General features: G+C 53.1%; 1 protein-coding gene and 1 long non-coding RNA gene across 8 annotated transcripts in view; one reads left to right on the top strand and one right to left on the bottom strand.

The window, feature by feature from the left end:
• Positions 1-2,402: 2,402 nt before the first annotated feature.
• SAMD11 (sterile alpha motif domain containing 11) overlaps positions 2,403-21,027 on the top strand; it is a 145,462-nt gene continuing 126,837 nt past the window's right edge. For 3 of the 7 annotated variants that reach the window (XM_064172011.1, XM_064172012.1, XM_064172006.1), the window contains exons 1-2: positions 3,055-3,881; positions 5,257-5,348. In XM_064172011.1, coding sequence (XP_064028081.1) covers positions 3,077-3,881; positions 5,257-5,348 — 897 coding nt within the window. In that variant the 5' untranslated portion in view covers positions 3,055-3,076. Of the gene's footprint in view, positions 2,594-3,054; positions 3,882-4,664; positions 4,854-5,256; positions 5,349-21,027 lie in introns of those variants that run through there. The other 4 variants (XM_064172009.1, XM_064172008.1, XM_064172010.1 and 1 more) reach the window with 4 other exon arrangements.
• Positions 4,686-7,648, bottom strand: LOC135190557 (uncharacterized). Its single transcript, XR_010308563.1, has 2 exons — positions 6,402-7,648; positions 4,686-5,984 (listed from the first exon to the last, which is right to left on the bottom strand). It is a non-coding gene; the product is annotated as an uncharacterized LOC135190557 (long non-coding RNA).

Below are 21,027 nucleotides of genomic sequence, written 5' to 3'. Positions count from 1 at the left end.
ATCAGCCTGAATCTGTGCAGGACAAACTTCACTGAGTTCTGCCAGAACACATTGCAAGCGTTTGAGAAACCAACTGGCCCAAGCCCTGAGCCTCATACTGAGCCATCATCAAGCAGCCTTCTCTTTCCAGTCTCCTCACAGCTTGGCCAGAGCACCTATGGCATGACTGGCTTCAGGTCTTTTGTCCAGGAAGGAAACACAGCCAAGTAGATGCTGCCCTTCTAGATTGAAGACTCAGCATACTCACTTCACTTAGGACTAGGTTGTGATTGGAGCCCAGCTTCTTTGGAGGTAAAAAGCAACTGAGCTGACATGCAGTGAGAAGAAATCAGTCCCATGAGGCCAAGTTACAAAGAGGATGGAGCCAGAGTAGTTCTCTGGAGTAGTTCTCAAGCACTTGCAGAGAGCTCGGAGCATTTCTAGGTGTGCCAGATCTTCTGAGAGCATAAGAGCAAGCTGTGCCCACTGTATGGCCCTCTCACCTGAGCTCCATCCAGAGTCCTCTCACACTCTTGCACAGAGAATGCCTGTGTCTCCCAGAGCCTCTGCTAAGCATTAGCCTTGGTTCATTAGGTGATAATAGAAAGTGATTTTTCCCCTGTCATCCTGAGCAATCAGAAACATTAAGAGTAAGAGCCTAAGCCTGAAAGCCTAAATGAGAGGGTTTGATGGGTATGTGTGTCTGCCTCAGTCACTACAGCAAGAAGCAGGGATGGCTCCCAGAGCTTGCACCACTTCAGCGTAAACAGGCAAGAACCAGGGATGGTGGTTGAGTAGTATCAAGGGAAAACAGATGTTTGGGCTCTAGATTCCATTCCCAGCTCTGCCGAACCCCAGGGAAGTGGTTTCCTCTGCCTTTACCAGTGTGAAGCCAGAGCTTGTCCCATAAGTGGTCTATCAGTGGACTTTTTTGTAGAGAGGGATACTCAGGAGCAGACACCTAAGGAGGGCAGGAGATAAGGCCTGTAGGACCTCAGGCACAAATACAGACTCATGACCTGTGCTAGCCTGCATTTACTGACAGTGGGGCTGAGCAGCTGCATGAACACCCTACCAGTACAGTTCTCATGTTCTCCATCGCAGCCTCTTCACACTTCAGGTTTTCCACCACTAAAAGAAAGCTAAAAGCATTGTCCTCAACAAGGTGCTAGGAAGTGGTGCCCTTTCTCCTTGTATGTGAGTGCTCGGAGATATCTGGGAGATGGTGCTGAAGTGGCAGGGGCTTTAAAACTGCCTCTCAGAGGTTGCTTGTCCCAACAGCAAACCCACCTCTCACAGGCGAGTTCAGCATTCCTCTGTCTCCTGCTGTGAGAAAGCAAGAAGCACACCCAGGGCCAAAGCTACCAACTTTGTGCTGTTCTGGGAGCTCTTCAGCTCTCCTGTGGACCTCTCTTCTGCCACCATGTTAAGACTTCACAGAATCAGAGTGGTGGGGGTTGGAAGTGACCTCTGAAACTCATCTAGACCAACCCCCTTGCTAGAGTAGGATCACCTAGAGTAAGTCACCCAGGAACAGCCGGGTGGGTTTGGAATGTCTTCAGAGATAGAGACTCCACAGCCTCTCTGGGCAGCCTGCTCCAGTGCCCTGCACCCTCAAAGGGAAGATTTCCTTATGTGGCTGAGGAGCCTCCAGCGTTCCCATTTGTGGGGTGTATTTCTTGTGCTGTGTTTAAGGGGCTAATTCATCTTGATTTCCTTTCTAGGTAGGCTTCTTCCTGCACAGTCCATCCTGCTGAACATCCAAAGGTATGGAACTCCATCTTGTTGATGTGACAAATCTCTGCAACAACCACACAACTTCATTTTGGGTCACATTGTCCTCTCGGGGCAGCTCCACGTGGACCTTATGCCATGTCTGCCACATCTCATAATGGAAAACAAATGTATCCCGTGTGTCTCGCAAGCTTTGCTCCATCACTTAAGACTGCTGGAGCTTGGTTGCAAGTTGTGTGCGACGTTGCAAAAGTCACCAGGGGGCTTTGCCAAGAACAGCGAGCGGCGTTGGGGGGGATACCCCCAGGAATGCAGCGGGATGTGTGTCCCCCGCGGGAGCCGGGGGAGCCCCGGGCAAGCTCCGCTGTGCTGGCAGCTGCCGGCGCTGTCCCCGCCGCCCGTCGCTCACCCCCTCCCTGTCCCCGCCGCCGCCGGCGCGGCGCTTGCGAGCGGCTCCGCTCTTTAAATGGGCCAAGTTGGAGAAGCGGCGGCGGGGAGTGGGGAAGCGCGTTCGGTCAGAGCCCGAACTGTGCCGTGACTTCTCGGCACCGATCGATAACGTGTCTGCCCTGACCGGGGGGAGCCCCGGCCCTGGAGCCCGGCATAAGGGCAGGGTGGGGGGTGGAGGGAGGAGGCGTTAGGGACTGGGGGCAGCGGTGCGGCGAGCGAGTGCCGTGGCTGCGTGTCCGTGCATGTGTGTAGAGCTCTGTAGCCACATCGCTGTATATCCATAGAGCTGTAGATCCATACAGGCACCCCTCTAGATCAGCATAAAGTAACCCCCTGCCTTCGAACAGTTCGCACAGGAGTGGAAATTAAACACCAGCTGGCACCGATCGTAAAGGCTTCGGTGGGAGCGGGGCCAGGCTGCAGCGTGCAGGTGAAGGTGGTTGGGTGGCTGGGTGGGCGGCCCCGGGGAAACTTCTCCGCCCGGCTGTCTGGAGCCCCGCGGGCAGCGAGCAGCGAGAGGCGGCACCGGCCGGGGGCCGCGTCCTGCCCGCGCCCGGCGGGCGCCGGCGGCGGTGGCGGCGGCTGAGGAGGAGGAGGAGGAGGGGAGCGAAGGGGAGGGGTGGCGGCGGCGGCGGCGAGGAGCAGCGCTTAATTTTAATTACTGCATATAAATAAATAAACCAGGTGTCAGTTTAAAGGAAGGAGTAAGGGGGGTGGGGGGGAGAGGAGGGTGAAAAGAAAGGGGGGTGGGTGGGCTGCGGGGAACCCTCCAAGCCTGGCGAGAAGGTGGGTCGATCTGGGGGAATCAATAAGCTTTTTTTTTCTTTTTCTTTTTTTTTTCTTCCCTTTTTTTTTTTCTTTTTTTTTTTTTTTAAACCAAAATAATGTCTACGGCAGCAGGGACCTCTCCGAGATGTCAGGTATTAGTCCGAAGGGGCAGATCTGCGAGCCACACGGCAGCTCTCGGGTCCACGGTACATTAGGCTCTCCGTGGGAGAGGGATCCCAGACAGCTCTGCTGGGGAGCCAGCCCAGGAGATTTGTTAGCGGGCTGCTCCGGGGGATACCAGCCACCTCCGGCACCCGAGCGCCAAAGGTGCTTGTGGTGTTGCTGCTGCTGCTGCTGTTGCTGCTGGCGCATTTCATCCAAACTCCAGCCAGAGCGGGGGCAAGTTGAACCGGAGACATTAGAGCCACTGTGCTTTGGAGAGACGAGGGCGCACGGGGAGCTAAGCAGCACCATGCCTGCTATCAAGAAGGAGCGACTTGACAGGGAAGAGATGGCCCTGGCAGCTTTTAACCAGCCCATGGAAACCTTACCTGACTATCTCGCCCCTCTGGCCGCCGCTGCCATTCCGGTGGTAACCCCGCACCCTCCGGCTTACGACCAGATCTTTGCCCACCGCGCTTACCTGGGCTTCCACGAGACCCACCACCCCCACCCCCACCATCCCCACCACCCCCACCACCTCCCCGAGGACCTGATGCTGGAGAGGTTTTCCTCCATCCCGGATTTTCAGCCCTTCTTTGACAACGGAGAGCCTTGCATCGAGGTGGAGTGCGGAGAGAACAAGGCGCTGCTCTACATCAATAAGTTGTGCCAGGGGAGCAAAGGACCCTCTATCCGGTACCGGGGAGAGTGGCTCACCCCCAACGAGTTCCAGTTTGTCAGCGGCAGGGAGACGGCCAAGGACTGGAAGCGCAGCATCAGGCACAAAGGTAAAGGCTTGTGCCGGCTCCCCTCTCCTCCTCAGCATCCTCCCTCTTCCCCCCCGTGCTTTGGGAGCGGGATCCGAGGGGAGGGGGGAGAAGGCTGAGTCTTGGCAGTGAGGGGAGAGTAGCTCAGGACCTGATCTCGTATGGCCGTGCCCCCCTTCTCCACACACCCTCGCTCCCTCTCTACCGCGTCCCCTTCGCCGAGCGCCCCGGTACCGGGCGAAGTTTTCCGGGCGATTTTGGAACAGTTGTTTCGGGTGTGTGTGGGGTGATGGTGCCGGGGGGGGGGGTGTGGGGGTCTCTTCTGGAGAGAAGTTTAATTTCTGGCGGGCTGAGGTTTGAACGCCAGGCAGACGGCGGGGTGCGAGGTGAACACGGCGGGGGGCGGCGGGGGCGCGGAGCCGCCCGCCCGTGCGTGCTGCCGGCGGCGGGGAGCGGCGGAGGGGGGGCGGCATCGCGCAGCCCCGTCGCGCCGGGTGAGGACAGGCCCCGGCGGGGCGGCGGGCGGGGCGGGCGGGGGGGGTGTTCCCCTCGCTGTTGGGTGGTGCGGGACCTCCGCGGAGCTGGCTGCTGCTGACGGGAGGGAGCCTGCCCTGCCTCCATCATCTATTCCATCCCTCCCTGCCTTTCTGCCCTCCCGCCCAGCGCCGCAGTCCCGGCACCGGAGCTGCTGGTGCCGGCGGCAGGTGGAGAGCGGGGACCCGGCTGCCCCTGCGGGCCGGGGGAACGGGGACCGGGGAGGGGGGAGAAAGAGGAGAGCTGGTGAGACACGTAATGAGCTGAGAGCCGGAGGTGTCAGCCCGGGGGTCTGAGGAGCTATTAGGAGGTGACTGACACCTCGCCTTGTTTATTGATCGCCAGAGAAAAGGGGGATCAGTGCGGGGGCTGCGCTAATTGTCCTTACTCCGCTCATCTCTTCTGTTTCTTTTATTACTGGGCTCCGGGCTGCCTGCGGGAAATCCCAGTGTCTCTGGGGTGAGTCAGGAGGGCCGAGGTGACACGGATGGGGACGCTGGCACGGCTGTTCCCCGGCTCGGGGCTGGCTGCGCGGGTGGCGGGAGGCAGCGCGGAGCCGCTCGCGGGTGCGGAGGCTGCGACTGAGCCCCAGGGTGCGCCGGCGGCGTCGGTTCTCCGCAGGCTGCGGGAGCGGTGGGAGCCAGGTTAGGCAGGGGCTAGGCAGGGTTGCGCCGGGTCCTGTCTGCTCGGGTGTCCGTTGGGTGAAGGGGCAGGCGGGGGTGGGGGCTGCAGGCGAGGGGAGGGATGTTTGTGTGGAAGGAGACGCGTGCTTCCCGCCCCCGCTGCCCTAAATACTTAACTTTCTATAAGGGTGCTGATCGGTTTTCTTACTCTCCTTCTTTTTCCTCTCCTCTGCATCCAGGGAAAAGTTTGAAGACTCTTATGTCCAAAGGAATCTTACAGGTACATCCTCCAATCTGTGATTGCCCTGGGTGTCGAATTTCGTCTCCAGTGGTAAGATGATTGTTAAACTATGTGCTTTAGTTAAGACATCTCCCCTCTCCTCCGCCTCCTTCCCTTAAAAAAAAAAAAAAGGAAGGGAAAAAAATGCCTTTGCTTCTGTGATCATGAACCGTGATCTGTGAGGGCTGGGAGCTGTCAGTCACCGAGGCTTTGCACTGCCAGTGTACCTGCAGCCGAGGGAAGGGCTAGCAGAGGAGTTTGCAGCCAGGGCAGATGGGAAGAGCAGTGTCTGACCCGAAGGATGCAACAACACACGGTGTGGTTGTGTGTGGCTTCCAGGAGGAGCTGTCAATAGACAAAGTCGTTCAGCAGCCTCTTCCCTCGGCTCGCCCCTTCATCGCTGTGTGTTGTGCAGAGGTGTAAACTGGCTAAATAAAGCAAAAGGGAAAGATATTTTCACCCACGTGCTAGCCACAGTTTACAAACCATTAGCGAATTGTTAGGTAAACTGCAGGAGGAGCAAGCTCAGAGCCTTACAGGTTTTAACGGCATCCATGTCTCGGCTCACCGTTAGGACTTTCATAGATCTTTTCTTCCCAGTGTTTGAATTTCTTGTGTTTTCTGCTGTCTGCCTTTATCGTGAGGGCTTTCAAAGTCATCAGGATCTTCACAACAAAGATGTTGATGCTGTAAATAAAAAAGCTGCTGAAATCAGAGGAAGCTGAGGCTTTAAGAGAGTTCATCACGTGAATCATGGTAAAGCAAGGGGTTAAAACCAGTTCATCATGTGTAAAAATAACCATAAAGTACAATAACATCTAAACTGGGTGAGGAAGCTGCTGGTTTGTGGAGCTTTTCTTGGTCTGAAAAAAAACACAGTGACTTTAAAACGTTGTCAGGAGCACCGCAGGAAGCGCTGCAGCTGCAGATTTACCTACTTCTATTCACTGCAATCAACAAATGTTTCTTTTACTGCTTTTTTTTTGAGATCAGATGGATGATCTCTTTTCCCATGCATGATCCTGTGTGACAGAATGGCATAGTTCAGTTGTTTCTGTGTAGTATGTGCACGCATGTGAGCCCTGTGTGTACAGACACACTCACCTGGGAAGGGGCTTAGAGCGGTAGTCACCAGTGGCATGCATTGATGTGAAGGTGCCACCTCCCTGGTGCCATCTCTTGGGTCTGTTTGTATAGCAGCGCTCAGTACCAAAGCCATAACCACCCATCAAGCTTAACCAGTGCTAGTCCTGGCACAGCACTGCTGTGGTGTTTCCAATCTAGCAAACCAGACAGGCTGAAACTTGGCTCTTTGACCGAGCGGTGTAGGTGATCCGAGCTGACCGGGCGAAGTGCGCCGTGGCGTCACAGGCTCTCTGCTCCTGGGTGAGTTCTGCAGCTGCTTCGCTTGCCAGCCCTCTAGATCAGAGGCCAGCGAGCGGAGATCCGCAGAGCAAAGCGATGTGCCGCCCTTGCTGGGGGTGCTGAGAGGGGTTTGGCCAGATGACACTGTCTGCTGGTTGCTTTCTAGGTACCAAGTTTTCTTAGGTGGTCGTCGACCTGATGGGTTGTGCTGTCATTTAGTAGCTGCATGGGGACGCTGTGCTTTTACAGAGGGGAAGGCAGCTCTGCGGGAAGCAAGTGTCTTTTAAGAGAGAGAACTGGATAGACAGAGGAAAAGGGGTTGGCATAGTTTTGGGAGAGAGAAATCCTTCTGGACTTGCATCCTTCTGCTCCCTGAGCTGTATGCGTTTGTTGGAGAGAGTTTGCTGTCAGAATTTGCACAGCGAGGACAAAACCCAGCGAGAGGCTTTCTCAGAACTCTGCTTCTTGGTGCTTGCTGCGTTTTCTGTGCTGTAATCAGAACAAATACCTGACCAAAGGACAATTTCATGTCCTAAACCTGAAGTCTTTCGGTAGTGCCTTGTCAGAGCCATGTGCACTGCGCTCGCAGAAGTTAGAGGAGGAGGATAAAAATTCAGGCAGAGTTTATCTTTCCCCAGTCAGTGATCAGTGCTTTAAGCACCACTGGGATCTGAGGGTTGTTTATCCTCAACTGTAGAAACGCTTTGTCTTTTGTAGTGTGGCTAAGTAGTGACTCGTAGTGCCTGGGTCCTTGTGCTACGGCGGGCGTGCAGATGGATATGGAGCTCTTCTGTCGGCAGATGGTTCCACTGATCCAGAATCAGTCCTTGGACAGCGGTATCAGGCCAGAAAACTCGGGAGCGTTGCCAGCCATTCCCGGGGCAAGCCAGCTGCTGGTGGGGCATCCACATCTTCCCCATCTGCAGGAGCTGGCCTTGCTTTGCCTTGGGGAAAGGTGACATCCCATCGCTCCAGCCCTGCCAGCCTTCTCCAGGCAGCCTGGCAGCGGCTGGGTTTGGGGCAGCAGCGGCTGCGCTGGAGCCCGGGGCTGGATTGCTTTTCGGGTTGAGGATGGGAGAGGGTTGATGTGTAAATCGCATCGTGCCGCGGACCCGGCTTGGAAAACGCCTCTTCAGCATCCGGAGCCCTGCATGATGCCCCTTTCCGCTCCCCTGACTCGTTCCTCTTCGGTCCACTCCCCGCAATAAAACCCCGGGCCCCCCGAAGCAGCCGGGCAGCGGCCCCCGGGCCCCCCTCGCCCCCGGAGCTGGCGCCGGGCCGCGGTGCCGGCAGTGCCGGGGGCGGGGGACGGGCACACACGACACGATCGGCGCCCGGCCCCCGCCGAGCCCGGCCCCGCCGCCCCCCGTCGCAGCTCGTTTGCTGCAGCTGCAGACAGCGGCCGGCGCCGGGCCCGGCTCCGCCACCGACCGCCGGTTTCCTGCGAGGCGGGGGGGGAGCAGCCGCGGCGCGCCGGCTGCCCTGGCGCCTCCTCCCCCGGGCCGCGGCCGCCCCCGCGCCGGCAGCCATCAATCAGCGGGGACCGGGGGGAGAGAGCTGCTGCCGGCCGTGCAGAGAGGCAGGGACATGCTGGGGGGGGGGCTGCTGAGTCGCTCCGGGCTCGGGGGTGGTGGTGGCGCAGGGAGTGGGGGATGCAGGAGCGCCCTTCTGGGCTGCCAGGTTGCTTCAGGCTAGGGGCGATGCAACGAGAACCCCCCCGGAATGGGGGATGCAGAAGAGTCCCTTGGGGCTGCTGGGTTGGTCTGTGCTTGGGGGAGATGCAAGGAAGGTCCCTTGGGATGGGGGATGCAGGAGGATTCCTCGGAGCTGTCAAATCTCTCCGGGCTGAAGGGAATGCAAGGATGACCCCTGGGAATGAGGGAGTGTGAGATGTCCCTGCTGGGATGGGGAGGGCATCCTCAGTGCCGCTGCAAGAGCAGTCATCCCTCCCAGTCAGCATGGCACAGGCTGTGGTGGGGAGTGGTTGTATGGCTGCTGCTGTTTGCTTCTCTTCCAGGCTCTGCTGAAGCAGGGGTAAGGGACAGTGCAAGCTCGCCCCAATGCCGTGTCCCTCTGGAGAGTGACCATGCCCCCAGTTCTCCCATCTTCTCTTGTTGTGGCCTCTGCAGCCCAGGTGTTTCAGACATGGAGTGGGGGAGCCTCAGTCTCAGGTCTGGCAGAGGTCTCAGTCCCTTCTCTGGTTTGGGGCAGAGGATGCCAAGTGTTCACAGAGTTGTCAGGTGCGGACGGGGGTCTCCCACCGTGTTTGTGCTTGCCAGTTCTGGGCAGGCACAGCTTGTCTCATCTGGGGCTCTGGCTGCCTTTCCAGTCTCTTCTGGTGACACCCATGTACTACGTGGTTCCCTCTGTGCCTGATGGATCTTTTCTGTGCTCCTAACACCCCTGAGGCATCGTCTCCATCCCCACTTTCAAATCCCTGCTCAGAGCTGGGTTTGAAGGTGTGTCACTGGTGGTGGGCTGTGGAGCCAGCAGGAGGGGGAAGCTAATGAGCTTGAGAACAGCACTAAAATCTTTGTTGCTAACCCCAAAGATCTTAGATTTGCAAAGTCCAGCGTTGCATCACCAGTACAAGAGAGGAGAGGCACCCTGAGACAGATAGATTTTGATTGCTTCCTTTATCAGGCAGAGTGTGACCTTACTGCGTGTGTCATGCTGGTCCCACTGCCCCTGAAAGCATGCTAGGACTGGGCACCAGCTGCTCCACATCCTGTTTTCCCATCTTTACACTGGCAGCTTTACATGAGATCCTTTACAGTGAGTGTGATGGACACTGAAACAGGAATCTGTGGGGTTCTGTAGGGGTCTGTGGGGTTCTGTAGGGGTTTATAGAGTTATTTAGGGGCCTATGGGGTTCTGTAGGGGTCTATAGGAGTCTCTAAGGGTCTATTCCCAGGGGAATTGTGGATGCCCCTCCCTGTAATTGTTCAGGGCCAGGTTGGATGGGATTTTGAGCAGCCTGGTCTAGTGGAAGGTGTCCCTGCCCATGGCAAGGAGCTTGAAACTGAACCATCTTTAATGTCCCTTCCAACCCAAGCTGACCTGCGAACCTTTTCTCGGTTGGTGTGTCTGAAAGCTGGCCTGGTTGGAGTTCAGGATTTGGGCAAGGGGTTCAGAAGGCTGTTGTGATCTCTCTGTGTTCAAGCAGACCAGAGGAGCACCATCAGATGGGTGTTTCTGCTGCCCCATCCCCTCCGTTGCATGCCAAGGCAGCCGGTAATTGTGCAGAGCCGGGTCAGTGGCAGTGGTAATTCGTTTGTTTACTTGGGGCTGTGCTTTGCTCTTGATCTGATTTAGATGTGAGTCCTTTTATTTGCTGCTTTTGGCTCTCTGTCGTCATAGTTGTTGTTTTCTTTTGATGCCCCTGAGGTTAAGGCATTCATCCAAGGCTTTGTCAGGGATGGAAAAAGTAACTGTCTGCTTACTTGAAAACTAAATGCCAGTAATCAGCAACGTCTCTTCTTTAACCAGAGATTCCAGAGCCTGCCTTTGGCTCCCTCCCTCAGAGGTGCAGGGGTGGAAGGCAGCTCTGCAGCTCCCAGTGATGCCCTCCTGGCCACCAGCCTCTCCACTACCTGGAAAGCCAGGAGCAGAGCTGCACAGGGAGGAGGAAGGCAGATTCTGGTCTGTTGAGTAGATTCATCCCTCTGCTGTGATGTAAATGCAGAGGCTGGCCCAGAGATGGGAGTCTCCTACACTGGTCAGAGAACTTCCCTATGAGGAGGACTTCACTTGCTGGAAACATCAGTTGGCTGCCTGTAGAGGCAGGATTAAGTCTGAAATTGTACTTTTAACTGACTAGATGAGACTTAGGTTTCTTTCAGAGCATTTGTGGACTTCAATTGGAGCTGGAGTATCTTGGAGTTTGTTTTGTTACCTTTGCCTTGGTGTTTCTGGGAGCTGCCTGGAAAAAGCCCCTCTGTAAAGCTGACTTAGAAACGTTTTTATCCCCCTCCCAAGGTCTTTGGCACACTGCTGATTTCTATTTGTGGTTTCATGCTGACTGTTGCTTTGAATCCAGCACATTTAATTTAGATTTGTGTTTGTTGGAGTAGGTTTTTTTCCCTTCATTTGTTTGGGTTTTGTTTGTTTGTGGCTTTGTTTTTTTTCTTCCTTTATTTTCCCTCTATTTCCTGTTTTGTTTTGTTTCTTTAATGCACTGCAGTGAGGTGGTGAATTGCAGAGTGTGTGTTGCATTGTGAACTTGTGAGTTAAACTTGAAAACAGGAATTGCCTCAAAATCTGTCTGATTTCCAGAGAAAGTGGAGCTGAGGTGAGTGAAGCTCCTAAGTGGGGCAAGAGACTCACAAATCCCATCCAGCACTGGGGGCAGATGCTGAGTTTGAATCCAGCTTGTGAGGATTTCTGGTCCCTGGGCAGTGGGAATACATAGAATGTTCATGGAATTGCATAGAATCAGCCAGGCTGGAAGAGAGCTCCAAGCTCAGCCAGCCCAGCCTAGCACCCAGCCCTGGCCAAGGAACCAGACCATGGCACTAAGTGCCCCAGCCAGGCTTGGCTTCCACAACTCCAGGCACACAGACTCCACCAGCTCCCTGGGCAGCCCATTCCAATGCCAATCACTCTCTCTGACAACAACTTCCTCCTAACATCCAGCCTAGACCTGCCCTGGCACAGCTTGAGGCTGTGTCGCTGCCTTCTGCTGCTGCTTGCCTGGCAGCAGAGCCCAACCCCAGCTGGCTACAGCCTCTCTTCAGGTAGCTGTAGACAGCAATGAGCTCTGCCCTGAGCCTCCTCTGCTGCAGGCTGCACACCCCCAGCTCCTCACAGGGCTGTGCTCCAGGCCTCTCCCCAGCCTTGCTGCCCTACTCTGGACACCTTCCAGCACCTCCATATCTCTCTCTAAATGGAGGAGCCCAGAACTGGACACAGCACTCCAGGGGTGGCCTGAGCAGTGCTGAGCACAGGGGCAGAAGATCCTCCCTTGTCCTGCTGCCCACACTGCTCCTGAGCCAGCCCAGGATGCCATTGGCTCTGCTGCCCACCTGGGCACAATGCTGGGTCCTGTTCAGCTCCTCTCTCCCAGCACCCCCAGTACATATGTCTGCTGCTCTGATGGAAGGATCCCTGAAATCAACTGCTCTTGGGTCATGCAGCTCTTCACTGGGGAAATCTGGCAGCTTGAGATGGGCATCAGTGGATATCAGAGATTCCTGCTCCTCAATGTGTTCTTTGTCCCTACGGTCCTCAAACTGGGCTCATGAACAGAGCACACTTCAGTTGCATGATGCTGTCCACCATCAGAAGATGGGTGTTGCACCAGCAGAATGACTGGTTCCAGTTTTATGCCAAGGCAGTACAAACCCAGGTCAATGGCACTGCCAGCACCAGTGCCAAAGGATTTCATTTTGTGGATTATTAAATGCCCTCTGCAAAGGGAAGTATCAATTGGATTGCAGTCTTGCAAGTGAGCAGCAGAGATGTGTAAGCAGCTGTGGCTTAGGAACACAATTTTCTCTTCCAGTGGGTTGTAAGGAGTTCTGAGTAGGGGAAGTTTGCTGTAGTGAAGATTTCTGCCTTTGCAGTGAGCAACGATGAGAATCTGACTGCAGGTCTTGTGTGATGGAAGGACAGAGGAGGCCTCCAGCTGTGGGTTTGGTTTAGTGTTTGTGAGTAGTGGGCCAAGAGAGTGAAAGAATATTTATGCTGAGGTTGGCCTGGATGAGGGATTCTGCTTGGAGTGAGCCAATTTCCTCCTGCTGATATTCCATAGAGACTGCAGAGGAGGATTCCTTACGCTGTAGACTCGTCTGTGGTGTTGGTTCCCTGGACAAGCCAAGCCAGAGTGCCATTTCTGGCACTGTGCTGTCTTCTCTGGTGGGCTCAGTGGGAGAAGGAGGCAGCTTCCAAGCCTGCAGTCCCCATGAGAGTCAGTCTGGCAGGCTGCAGGATGGCTTTGCACCTAGCAGAGCTTGCCTGGTGTCTTGTACTGGACTCCACCAAGTCTAGAGAGTCTGAGGAGAAAAGTTATGGATGGGGGAAGAAAGATGGATAAATATCTGGGAGCAGGGGAAGCAACATCATCTCGTTAGCAGTGTGTCAGGGGCAGTGTAAAGGTGACAGAGGAGAAGTAATTTTGCTGTCAAAATTATTTAGATATGTCATTAAGCTGCTTAGGGCTGCTCTGCTGCTTCAGGGCACAGACACCTGGCTTTAATTTGCAGTGCTCTGTGTCCAAACCCACTGGCCTTGCTCAAAGGGATCACAGCTCGTTTGCAGCCTGGTGGCAAATGCCTTTGGTGAACACGGGATCTAAATGGCAGAGGTGACCAAGAGGATCAGGATTCACTCCCTCATCAGCTTCATTCATTTTCCTGAGGTTTAAAACTTAGCAGCTAGTTGGAGTCTGCAGAGATGATGGACTTTGCCAGTTGCTTCTTCTGGGACAGAACAGGCAAGCAGTGTCCTGTTGGAGCCAGGCTTTGGAAAAGAGCTCCACTCTGGTTTGAATGAAGCAATGAGTGGTCACAGTTTTATGCTTGCAAAACAGTTTTGTTTTGTCTAAGTTTTTTCCCCCCTTTCTTCTGGCTTTGGCTGTTTTTGTGGTTTGCCTGCTTGTCTGTTCGCTGCTTCTGCGTTGTCTTAGCCTCCTTCTTTTGTGCACAGTCTGTATCCTTTATCTAGAGGAGGTTCTTGTTTGGCATAGAATCATAGAATCAAGCAGGTTGGAAGAGAGCTCCAAGCTCATCCAGCCCAACCTAGCACCCAGCCCTGCCCAAGCAACCAGACCATGGCACTAAGTGCCCCAGCCAGGCTTGGCCACTCCATCACAGGAACACATCCAGGCAGGTTTTGAGTATCTCCAGAGACAGAGACTCCACAACTCCCCTGGGCAGCCTGTTCCAGGGTTCTGTTACCCTCACAGGGAAAAAAATTCCTCCTCATGTTTCCATGGAACTTGCTATGCCTCAGCTGCCACCCAGTGCCCCTTGTGCCGTCATCAGGCACGACCGAGCAGAGCCTGGCTCCAGCCTCTCGCTGCTCCCAGCCCAAACCGTTCTGTGAACCTATGGAAAGTTGAGAGCTTCTGGTGATGGGAGAGACACTTGACAGCCTTTTGGTCTAGAACGTGCATCTCCTGTGATGCTTCTAATGCTGACACTGCAACAGAGCTGTGTCTGCTTGCTTGTAGCCGATTCCCAGTTTAGTGCTGGATTGTTCTGGATAAGTGAAAAGCAGCTCTGGGATTTTAAAACAGCTTCAATTAACTCGAGCCTCTTAATCACCACTTTCTTAGGAGAAAACTTTTTATTTTGAAAGCAGGCAGACCACTTCACCCAGGCAGTTCACTATGAGTGATGTACCCCTAGGAACTTGCATTTATCACCAGCTCTCTGGAGCTTTGCTAATTCAGAGTTATGAGTAGCTTCCACTCCACGCTAGCTGCTCTTCTGCTTATCTCTACCCATCGAATGGCAGAAAAAACCTCAAACCCTCCCTTGTAACCCTATCCTTGCTTTTTATCGGGAGATGGAGGTGATAGGTGGGACTCTGCTCTGTTGAAGCTGCCTTTGCTGTGTTGCTAGGGTAACCGGAGATAGCCCCTGAAGACAGGAAAGGGCAAGCATTCCTTTCTGCTACTGTCTGGAGCATCAGTGATTGAATGAGATTAGGTGGAATTAGATAATCCTGAAATTCACAGCGATTTGATGCCAGAGCTTTATTAAATAAGTAAAAGTACCAGCCCTTACAGTAAAAATGAATTCTTGTAGATCAATAACTTTTCCCACCCTTTGTCACAGCTCTGATTCTTCAGATCTCTTTTCTTCTCCTGTTCTGTGACATGAGGTGAGCCACACAAATTCCTTTTTTATTTTAAACCTTTTTAGTTATTATTATTTTCTTCCTCCCCTGAGGGTGCTATGATAGCAATTCCTCTTTCTTTTCCCCCTTGTGGATTCAGCCACTTCACTTAGAAAGGAGAGCACTACAGGATTCTTCACTGGTGGTTCCCTGAACTGGAGCTTGCAGTAAGAGTGGGACTCAAAAACTGGGACTACATCAATCACAGAATCAAGCAGGTTGGAAGAGAGCTCCAAGCTCAGCCAGCCCAACCTAGCACCCAGCCCTGCCCAACCAACCAGACCATGGCACTAAGTGCCCCAGCCAGGCTTGCCTTCAACACCTCCAGCCACAGCCACTCCACCACCTCCCTGGGCAGCCCATTCCAGTGCCAATCACTCTCTCTGCCAACAACTTCCTCCTCACATCCAGCCTGAACCTGCCCTGGCACAGCTTGAGGCTGTGTCCCCTTCTTCTGCTGCTGGCTGCCTGGCAGCAGAGCCCAACCCCACCTGGCTACAGCCTCCCTCCGGATAGCTGCAGACAGCAATGAGCTCTGCCCTGAGCCTCCTCTGCTGCAGGCTGCACCCCCCCAGCTCCCTCAGCCTCTCCTCACAGGGCTCTGCTCCAAGCCCCTCCCCAGACTTGCTGCCCTTCTCTGGACACATTCCAGCACCTCAACATCTCAACAACAACAAAAAGAAAAGACATGAGGTTGAGTATTGTGACTGGCTCATGTCTGAAACTGTCTGGGACCTCATTCATGCCTGCTTTACGCAGCAGTGGGGCTGATAACATCGTATGCTGCTGTAAAGTGAACGTGGGTTAAGATGAGCGTGGCAGCCTGCATGCAGGATGAGGCCTTGATCACAATCACTTTAGATTTACATCACTTTAAAAACTGCTTTGACTTCTTTTTCATCTTTAGGCTGGCAGGGCTCACATCAGAATGTTGTGTGCATCAGAGGGCACCTAGCAGAGCATGGAAGATTCGGTGCGTCCTGGCCCCTTGAGCGGGTTTGTGTCTTAGCAAGTTTAATTGTCTCTTTCAGAGCAGAGGCTTGATTTAATTAATCAATTAATTAATTTGGTGGCAGTGCTGTCCTTCAGGTGCAGCTGCAGACTTCTGTTAAGAGTTTTTGGCAGGCAGTAGTCAAGATGTAGTCAAGTCTCTTCTAGGCAACCAGCAACAGAAGAAGGGGACACAGCCTCAAGCTGTGCCAGGGCAGGTTGAGGCTGGATGTTGTTAGGAAGTTGTTGTCAGAGAGAGTGATTGGCATTGGAATGGGCTGCCCAGGGAGGTGGTGGAGTGGCCGTGGCAGAAGGTGTTGAAGCCAAGGCTGGCTGGGGCACTTAGTGCCATGGTCTGGCTGGTTGGGCAGGGCTGGGTGCTAGGTTGGGCTGGCTGAGCTTGGAGCTTTCTGCAAGTCTGCTTGATTCCATGGTTCTAAGAAGCAGACATTCCAGAATCATTGCCTGGTTTAGGTTGGAAAGGACCTCAGAGTTCATTTACTCTGTGGGCAGGGACACCTCTCACTAGCCCAGGTTGCTCAAGGCCTCAGCCAGCCTGGCCTTGTACACCCCCTGGGAGGTGGCAACCACAACCTGCCTGGGCAACCTCTTCCAGTGTCTCCCCACCCTCACTGTAAAGAATGTCTTTGTAATATCAAGTCTAAATCATGATTCCTGTCCAGCTTTGGGGGGGGAGGGATCCAAGGTGCAATGCAGGGAAGAATTTGGCCTCATGACTTTAGCAGTCATACAGTAAAGGCCACACAGTGAGTTCAATACAGAGTGAAGTGTAGGTATCAGCTGCTTCAGTGATTTCCCATGTTTGAGACCAGCCTGTACCTGAGGGAGGTCCCTGGGCACTGACAAGGAAAATCAGTTGGAAACATGACCAGTGGAGAGTTCTTTGTGGCCAGGACTCTGCTCCGGCTTTAATGGTTGAATGTTTTAAACTGTACTCTAGAGAAGCTGCCCTTAATTTGATGGAGCTCTTGAATGTCATCTCCATGGCTGATTCTTTTTGTAAAGGCTTGTTCTCTGCATGGCTGGAGCTGCCTGACAGTTGAAGAGCATAATGAACTTGGGGCTCTTCTGTGGCTTGGCACTGGCTCGTATGAGGTGGCTGCTAACAGTGTTCTTCAGCAGCAAAGCACAAGGGCATCTGGAGAGAAAGATTTTGCTCTGGCTGGCTGCTGTTTGATACCACTGAATGTACCACCCCATAGGAGAGACATCAGGTTTTGTGGTGGCAGCTGGCAGCAGTCCCACTCTGTGCCCTGTGGACAGAGAGTCACAGGGTCACAGAATTCCAGGGGCTGGAAGGGACCTCCAAAGCTCACCCAGTCCAACCCCCCTGCCACAGCAGGATTTCCTATACCAGATCACACAGGAACACAGTCAGGTGGGTTCTGAATATCTGCAGAGAGGGAGACTCCACAGCCCCCCTGGGCAGCCTGTGCCAGGGCACTGGCACCCTCACAGGGAAAAAAATTCCTCCTCGTGTTTAAATGAAACTTCCTGTGCCTCAGCTGCCACCATTGTCCCTTGTGCTGGCACTGGGCATCACCCAGCAGAGCCTCCTGGCACTCACCTGCACATATTGATATTGAAGACTTCGTCACCTCTCAGGCTCCTCTCTCCCAGCAGCACAGCCCCAGCTCCCTCAGGCTCTTCCCCTGACAGAGCTGTTCCATTCCCTTCGGCATCTTTGTGGCTCTGTGCTGGACTCTCTCAAGCAGTTCTGTGTCCCTCTTGAACTGGGGGGCCCAGGACTGAACACAGTATTCCAAATGAGGCCTTACCAGCACACAGTAGAGGGGCAGGAGAACCTCTCTCCACCTACTAACCACATCTAAAGCCACAGCAGAACTGTGCAATCTTGGTGTTTGATTAAGAGAACCTGGTTTGGAACTCCAGAATCAAACCCACAGGCCACACCTCACATTCTGCCTGCTCTGTAACCATCAGTGATGACTCTTTGTTCTTCCAGGTCACCACTGAAGATATTAGGGAGAATTAGCCCCATGCTTATATTGTGAGGGCTTTTAAACCACCTCTGCATCCATTTCGTTTGTGCCTCCTCGGTTTGTGATGCTCTTTAATTTCTCACTCCAAGAGCTGTGAGGTGTAAGATCAAGTTAACCTGCAGAAATCTCAGCACATGCCTCAGCAAGGGAAACAAAAGAGGAAGCTCTATTAGTTTAACATCTTTCCCATGAACAAGCCTTAATTTGCATGAATTATATGACTCTCCTTTAATGTATTATTGCTTGTCCACCTCCCTTGGTTTCATTATTTCTCCTGAGGGTTATGAAGTTACTTGGGGTGATTCTGCCTTTGCTTTTTAAGATACAGGCACAGTGCTGTGTTTCCTCACTTAGCTTGGTCTGAGGCTCGTTGAAAATCCAAATGGAATTCCCAAAGAACTTCCCTGGCTGCTTATTGTCAATCTCTCAGAGAGCAAATTACCTGAATCTGGGGATTTTAAATTATATCACTTCAGAAGTTTCTGTTTGGAACCTTCCTCTGCCATTCCCACCTAGGGTGGGCTGATACCATCCATACCTCCTGTGCTTTGTGCTTGGAGTTCTCCAGTGAGTGTTTGGAACCTTCCTCTGCCATTCCCACCTAGGATGGGCTGATACCATCCATACCTCCTGTGCTTTGTGCTTGCAAACCAGCCTGGAGTTCTCCAGTGAGTGTTTGGAACCTTCCTCTGCCATTCCCACCTAGGGTGGGCTGATGCCATCCATACCTCCTGTGCTTTGTGCTTGGAGTTCTCCAGTGGAATGAAGGAATTTAATTTTAATGACTCTTGCAATTATTTAAGGTCTTTGTGGTGGGTGGGGAAGGACAGAGCTAGAGCACTACAAGGGTCCTTTACCACACGTTATGCTGATGAAATGCCCAGCTGCCCTGAAGCCTGTTGCTCCTTCCTTCTTGCTTTATGTCTCCACTGGGATTTCTGTCTTGTTACCTCCTGTTGTTCAGTTGGCTTAGTCAGGCTCCTGGCGTGCAGATCAGCTGGTGGTGCATTAAGCATCTGAGAAGAGAATGATGCTTTCCCTTCATCTTCTCAATGTGTGTGCTGCTTGCCAGACTGAGTGGTTACACTTTGTGGCTTTGGGTAATGAATAGATGTGTTTGGCTGCAAAAAAATATGACCTCTGTGGCTTTCTCATGAGAGCTGAGCCTCCCCCACCCCCTCCTAGATGCTATTGGACTGGCTGCTTTAGTTTCCTTCTGATCATAGAATCAGCAGGTTGGAAGAGAGCTCCAAGCTCAGCCAGCCCAACCTAGCACCCAGCCCTGGCCAATCAACCAGACCATGGCACTAAGTGCCCCAGCCAGGATTGGCTGCAACACCTCCAGCCACAGAGACTCCACCACCTCCCTGGGCAGCCCATTCCAATGCCAATCACTCTCTCTGACAACAACTTCCTCCTAACATCCAGCCTGAACCTGCCCTGGCACAGCTTGAGGCTGTGTCCCCTTCTTCTGTTGCTGGGTGCCTGGCAGCAGAGCCTAACCCCACCTGGCTACAAGTACCCTTCAGGTAACTGTAGACAGCAATGAGCTCTTCCCTGAGCCTCCTCTTCTGCAGGCTGCACACCCCCAGCCTGGGATCTTTCAGTCAAGTCTTCCTGTCTGGCAACCAGGTTATGAAGTGGTCTTACCTTGCACCAGGGGAGGTTTAGGTTGGAACAGTAGAAACTTCGTGACTGAAATGGTTCTCAGGCACTGAAACAGGCTCCTTAGGGAGGTCGTGGAATCCCCATCCCTGGAGATGTTTAAAAGCTGCAGAGAAGTGGTGCTGAAGGACATGATTTTAGCACCAGCCTTGGCAGAGTTAGAGAATGGTTGGACTCAATGATCTTAAAGGCCTTTTTCCAACCAAAACAACTCGATGAAGATGATTCTGTTTCTGTGAATCTATGGAGATGATTCTGTGATTCTGTTTCTATGATTCAGTGAAGATGCTTCTGTGATTCAGTGAAGATGATTCTGTGATTCAGTGAAGATGATTCTGTGATTCTATGAAGATGCTTCTGTGATTCTGTTTCTATGAGTCTATGAAGGTGATTCTGTGCTTCTGTTTCTATGATTCAGTGAGGATGATTCTGTGCTTCTGTGATTCTATGAAGGAGATTCTGTGATTCTAGGAAGATGATTCTGTGTCTCTCCAATTCAGTGAAGATGATTCTGTGATTCTGTCACCCAGTCAAGGAGGTGATATTTGAATTGTCTACAGAAGTGCTCAAGCTTGCAGCTCCTTAACCAATCTACCTTTCTTGAATGTTTGCTTTAGATGGTCTTGGAAAGGTGTCAGCACAGGGTTGTATGTGCAGGAGAAGAGGTGGAGATGTGCTACATCTGCAGCTTTCAGCCTCACTGCTTGCCAGGATAACCATTAGGAAATATCCAGGTGTCCACCTTCCCCTTCACAGGACTGAGTTCCTCTGTGCAGAGTCACAGCCCCAGCACTGGCTTGCTCTGAGGTGCTGTGCTGTTAGGCTTGGCTGGCATGAAACAACTTGAGATCCTGCTAGCTGTGAAACCTGACATATGCCAAGGCAGTGAGAGGGAGAGAATCTTCCCTCAGAGCTTCCCTGGAATGTTCTGACAGTGTTTAGTCTGTCAGGGTCTACTGTGTCATTCAGACTGATCCCAGTAGGCCAAGGAGTTAGAATCAATAATAGCCTTGATCAGCAAATAATTCTACCTTGATCAGAGAGTCCTGGTAATTAGAGCAGCAGAAAGGGGCATGACATAGCTCATCTGCTCTGAAACATGGTGGCCTTTGTCTGGGTGCTTCCTGGGGCTGTTTTGGCTGCTTTTGGAACAGGAGGTTGTGAAGGGGGCCAGGATGTGACCAGTCTTAGGTGCTGCATTGTTTTCCCTCGCTACTGAACCTCCTGTTTTGCAAGTGGAAGGGATGAGGGAGAAGTGGGGCATGAGCAGAAGTGGTGGCTCCTTGTGATCCTGAAGAGAGCTGGAAATAATGGTCAGCCTCTGTACCACAGTCTGAGGCTCTTCCATGTCCTCTTTATCCTCAGACCTCTCTCCTGGCAGCCCCAAAAGTACCTCCTCTGCTTCCCTGAGCAGCAGGCATTCTTGCTGGGGAGCAGAAGGGCTGCTCAGTCTCAATGGCTCACTCAGTCTCACTCCATCTTCAGCTAAGAGTGACCAAAGAGAGAGGCTTTGCTGTGGCAGCACTTTAGTGTGATGTGACAGGCTGGGGAGAAGAACCTGAATGAAGATCATCCCACCCATAATACCAACTTGGCAGTAACCCTGACTCTGTCACCAGGCTGAGTCTGGCTGTAGATACTGAGGTAAATGTGACTCTTCCTTTTCTTCTCTCACTGGTGCCCTTCATCTCTCCTAGAGTTTGGAATCCATGAAATTGGAACCCCTTGTTTGTTTGGAATGAAATCACAGCCCTGGGATTGAGCTGAGTGGTGCAGAGCTCAGTGGGATGGAGGAGGTGGCAAAGGAGGATTCTTTTATACAGCTCCCTCGTGGTAGCAGAGAG

The sequence above is a fragment of the Pogoniulus pusillus genome, chromosome 36 (assembly GCF_015220805.1).
Source record: "Pogoniulus pusillus isolate bPogPus1 chromosome 36, bPogPus1.pri, whole genome shotgun sequence".
Lineage (NCBI taxonomy): Eukaryota > Metazoa > Chordata > Aves > Piciformes > Lybiidae > Pogoniulus > Pogoniulus pusillus.
This window is presented reverse-complemented; position numbering and strand designations above follow the sequence as displayed.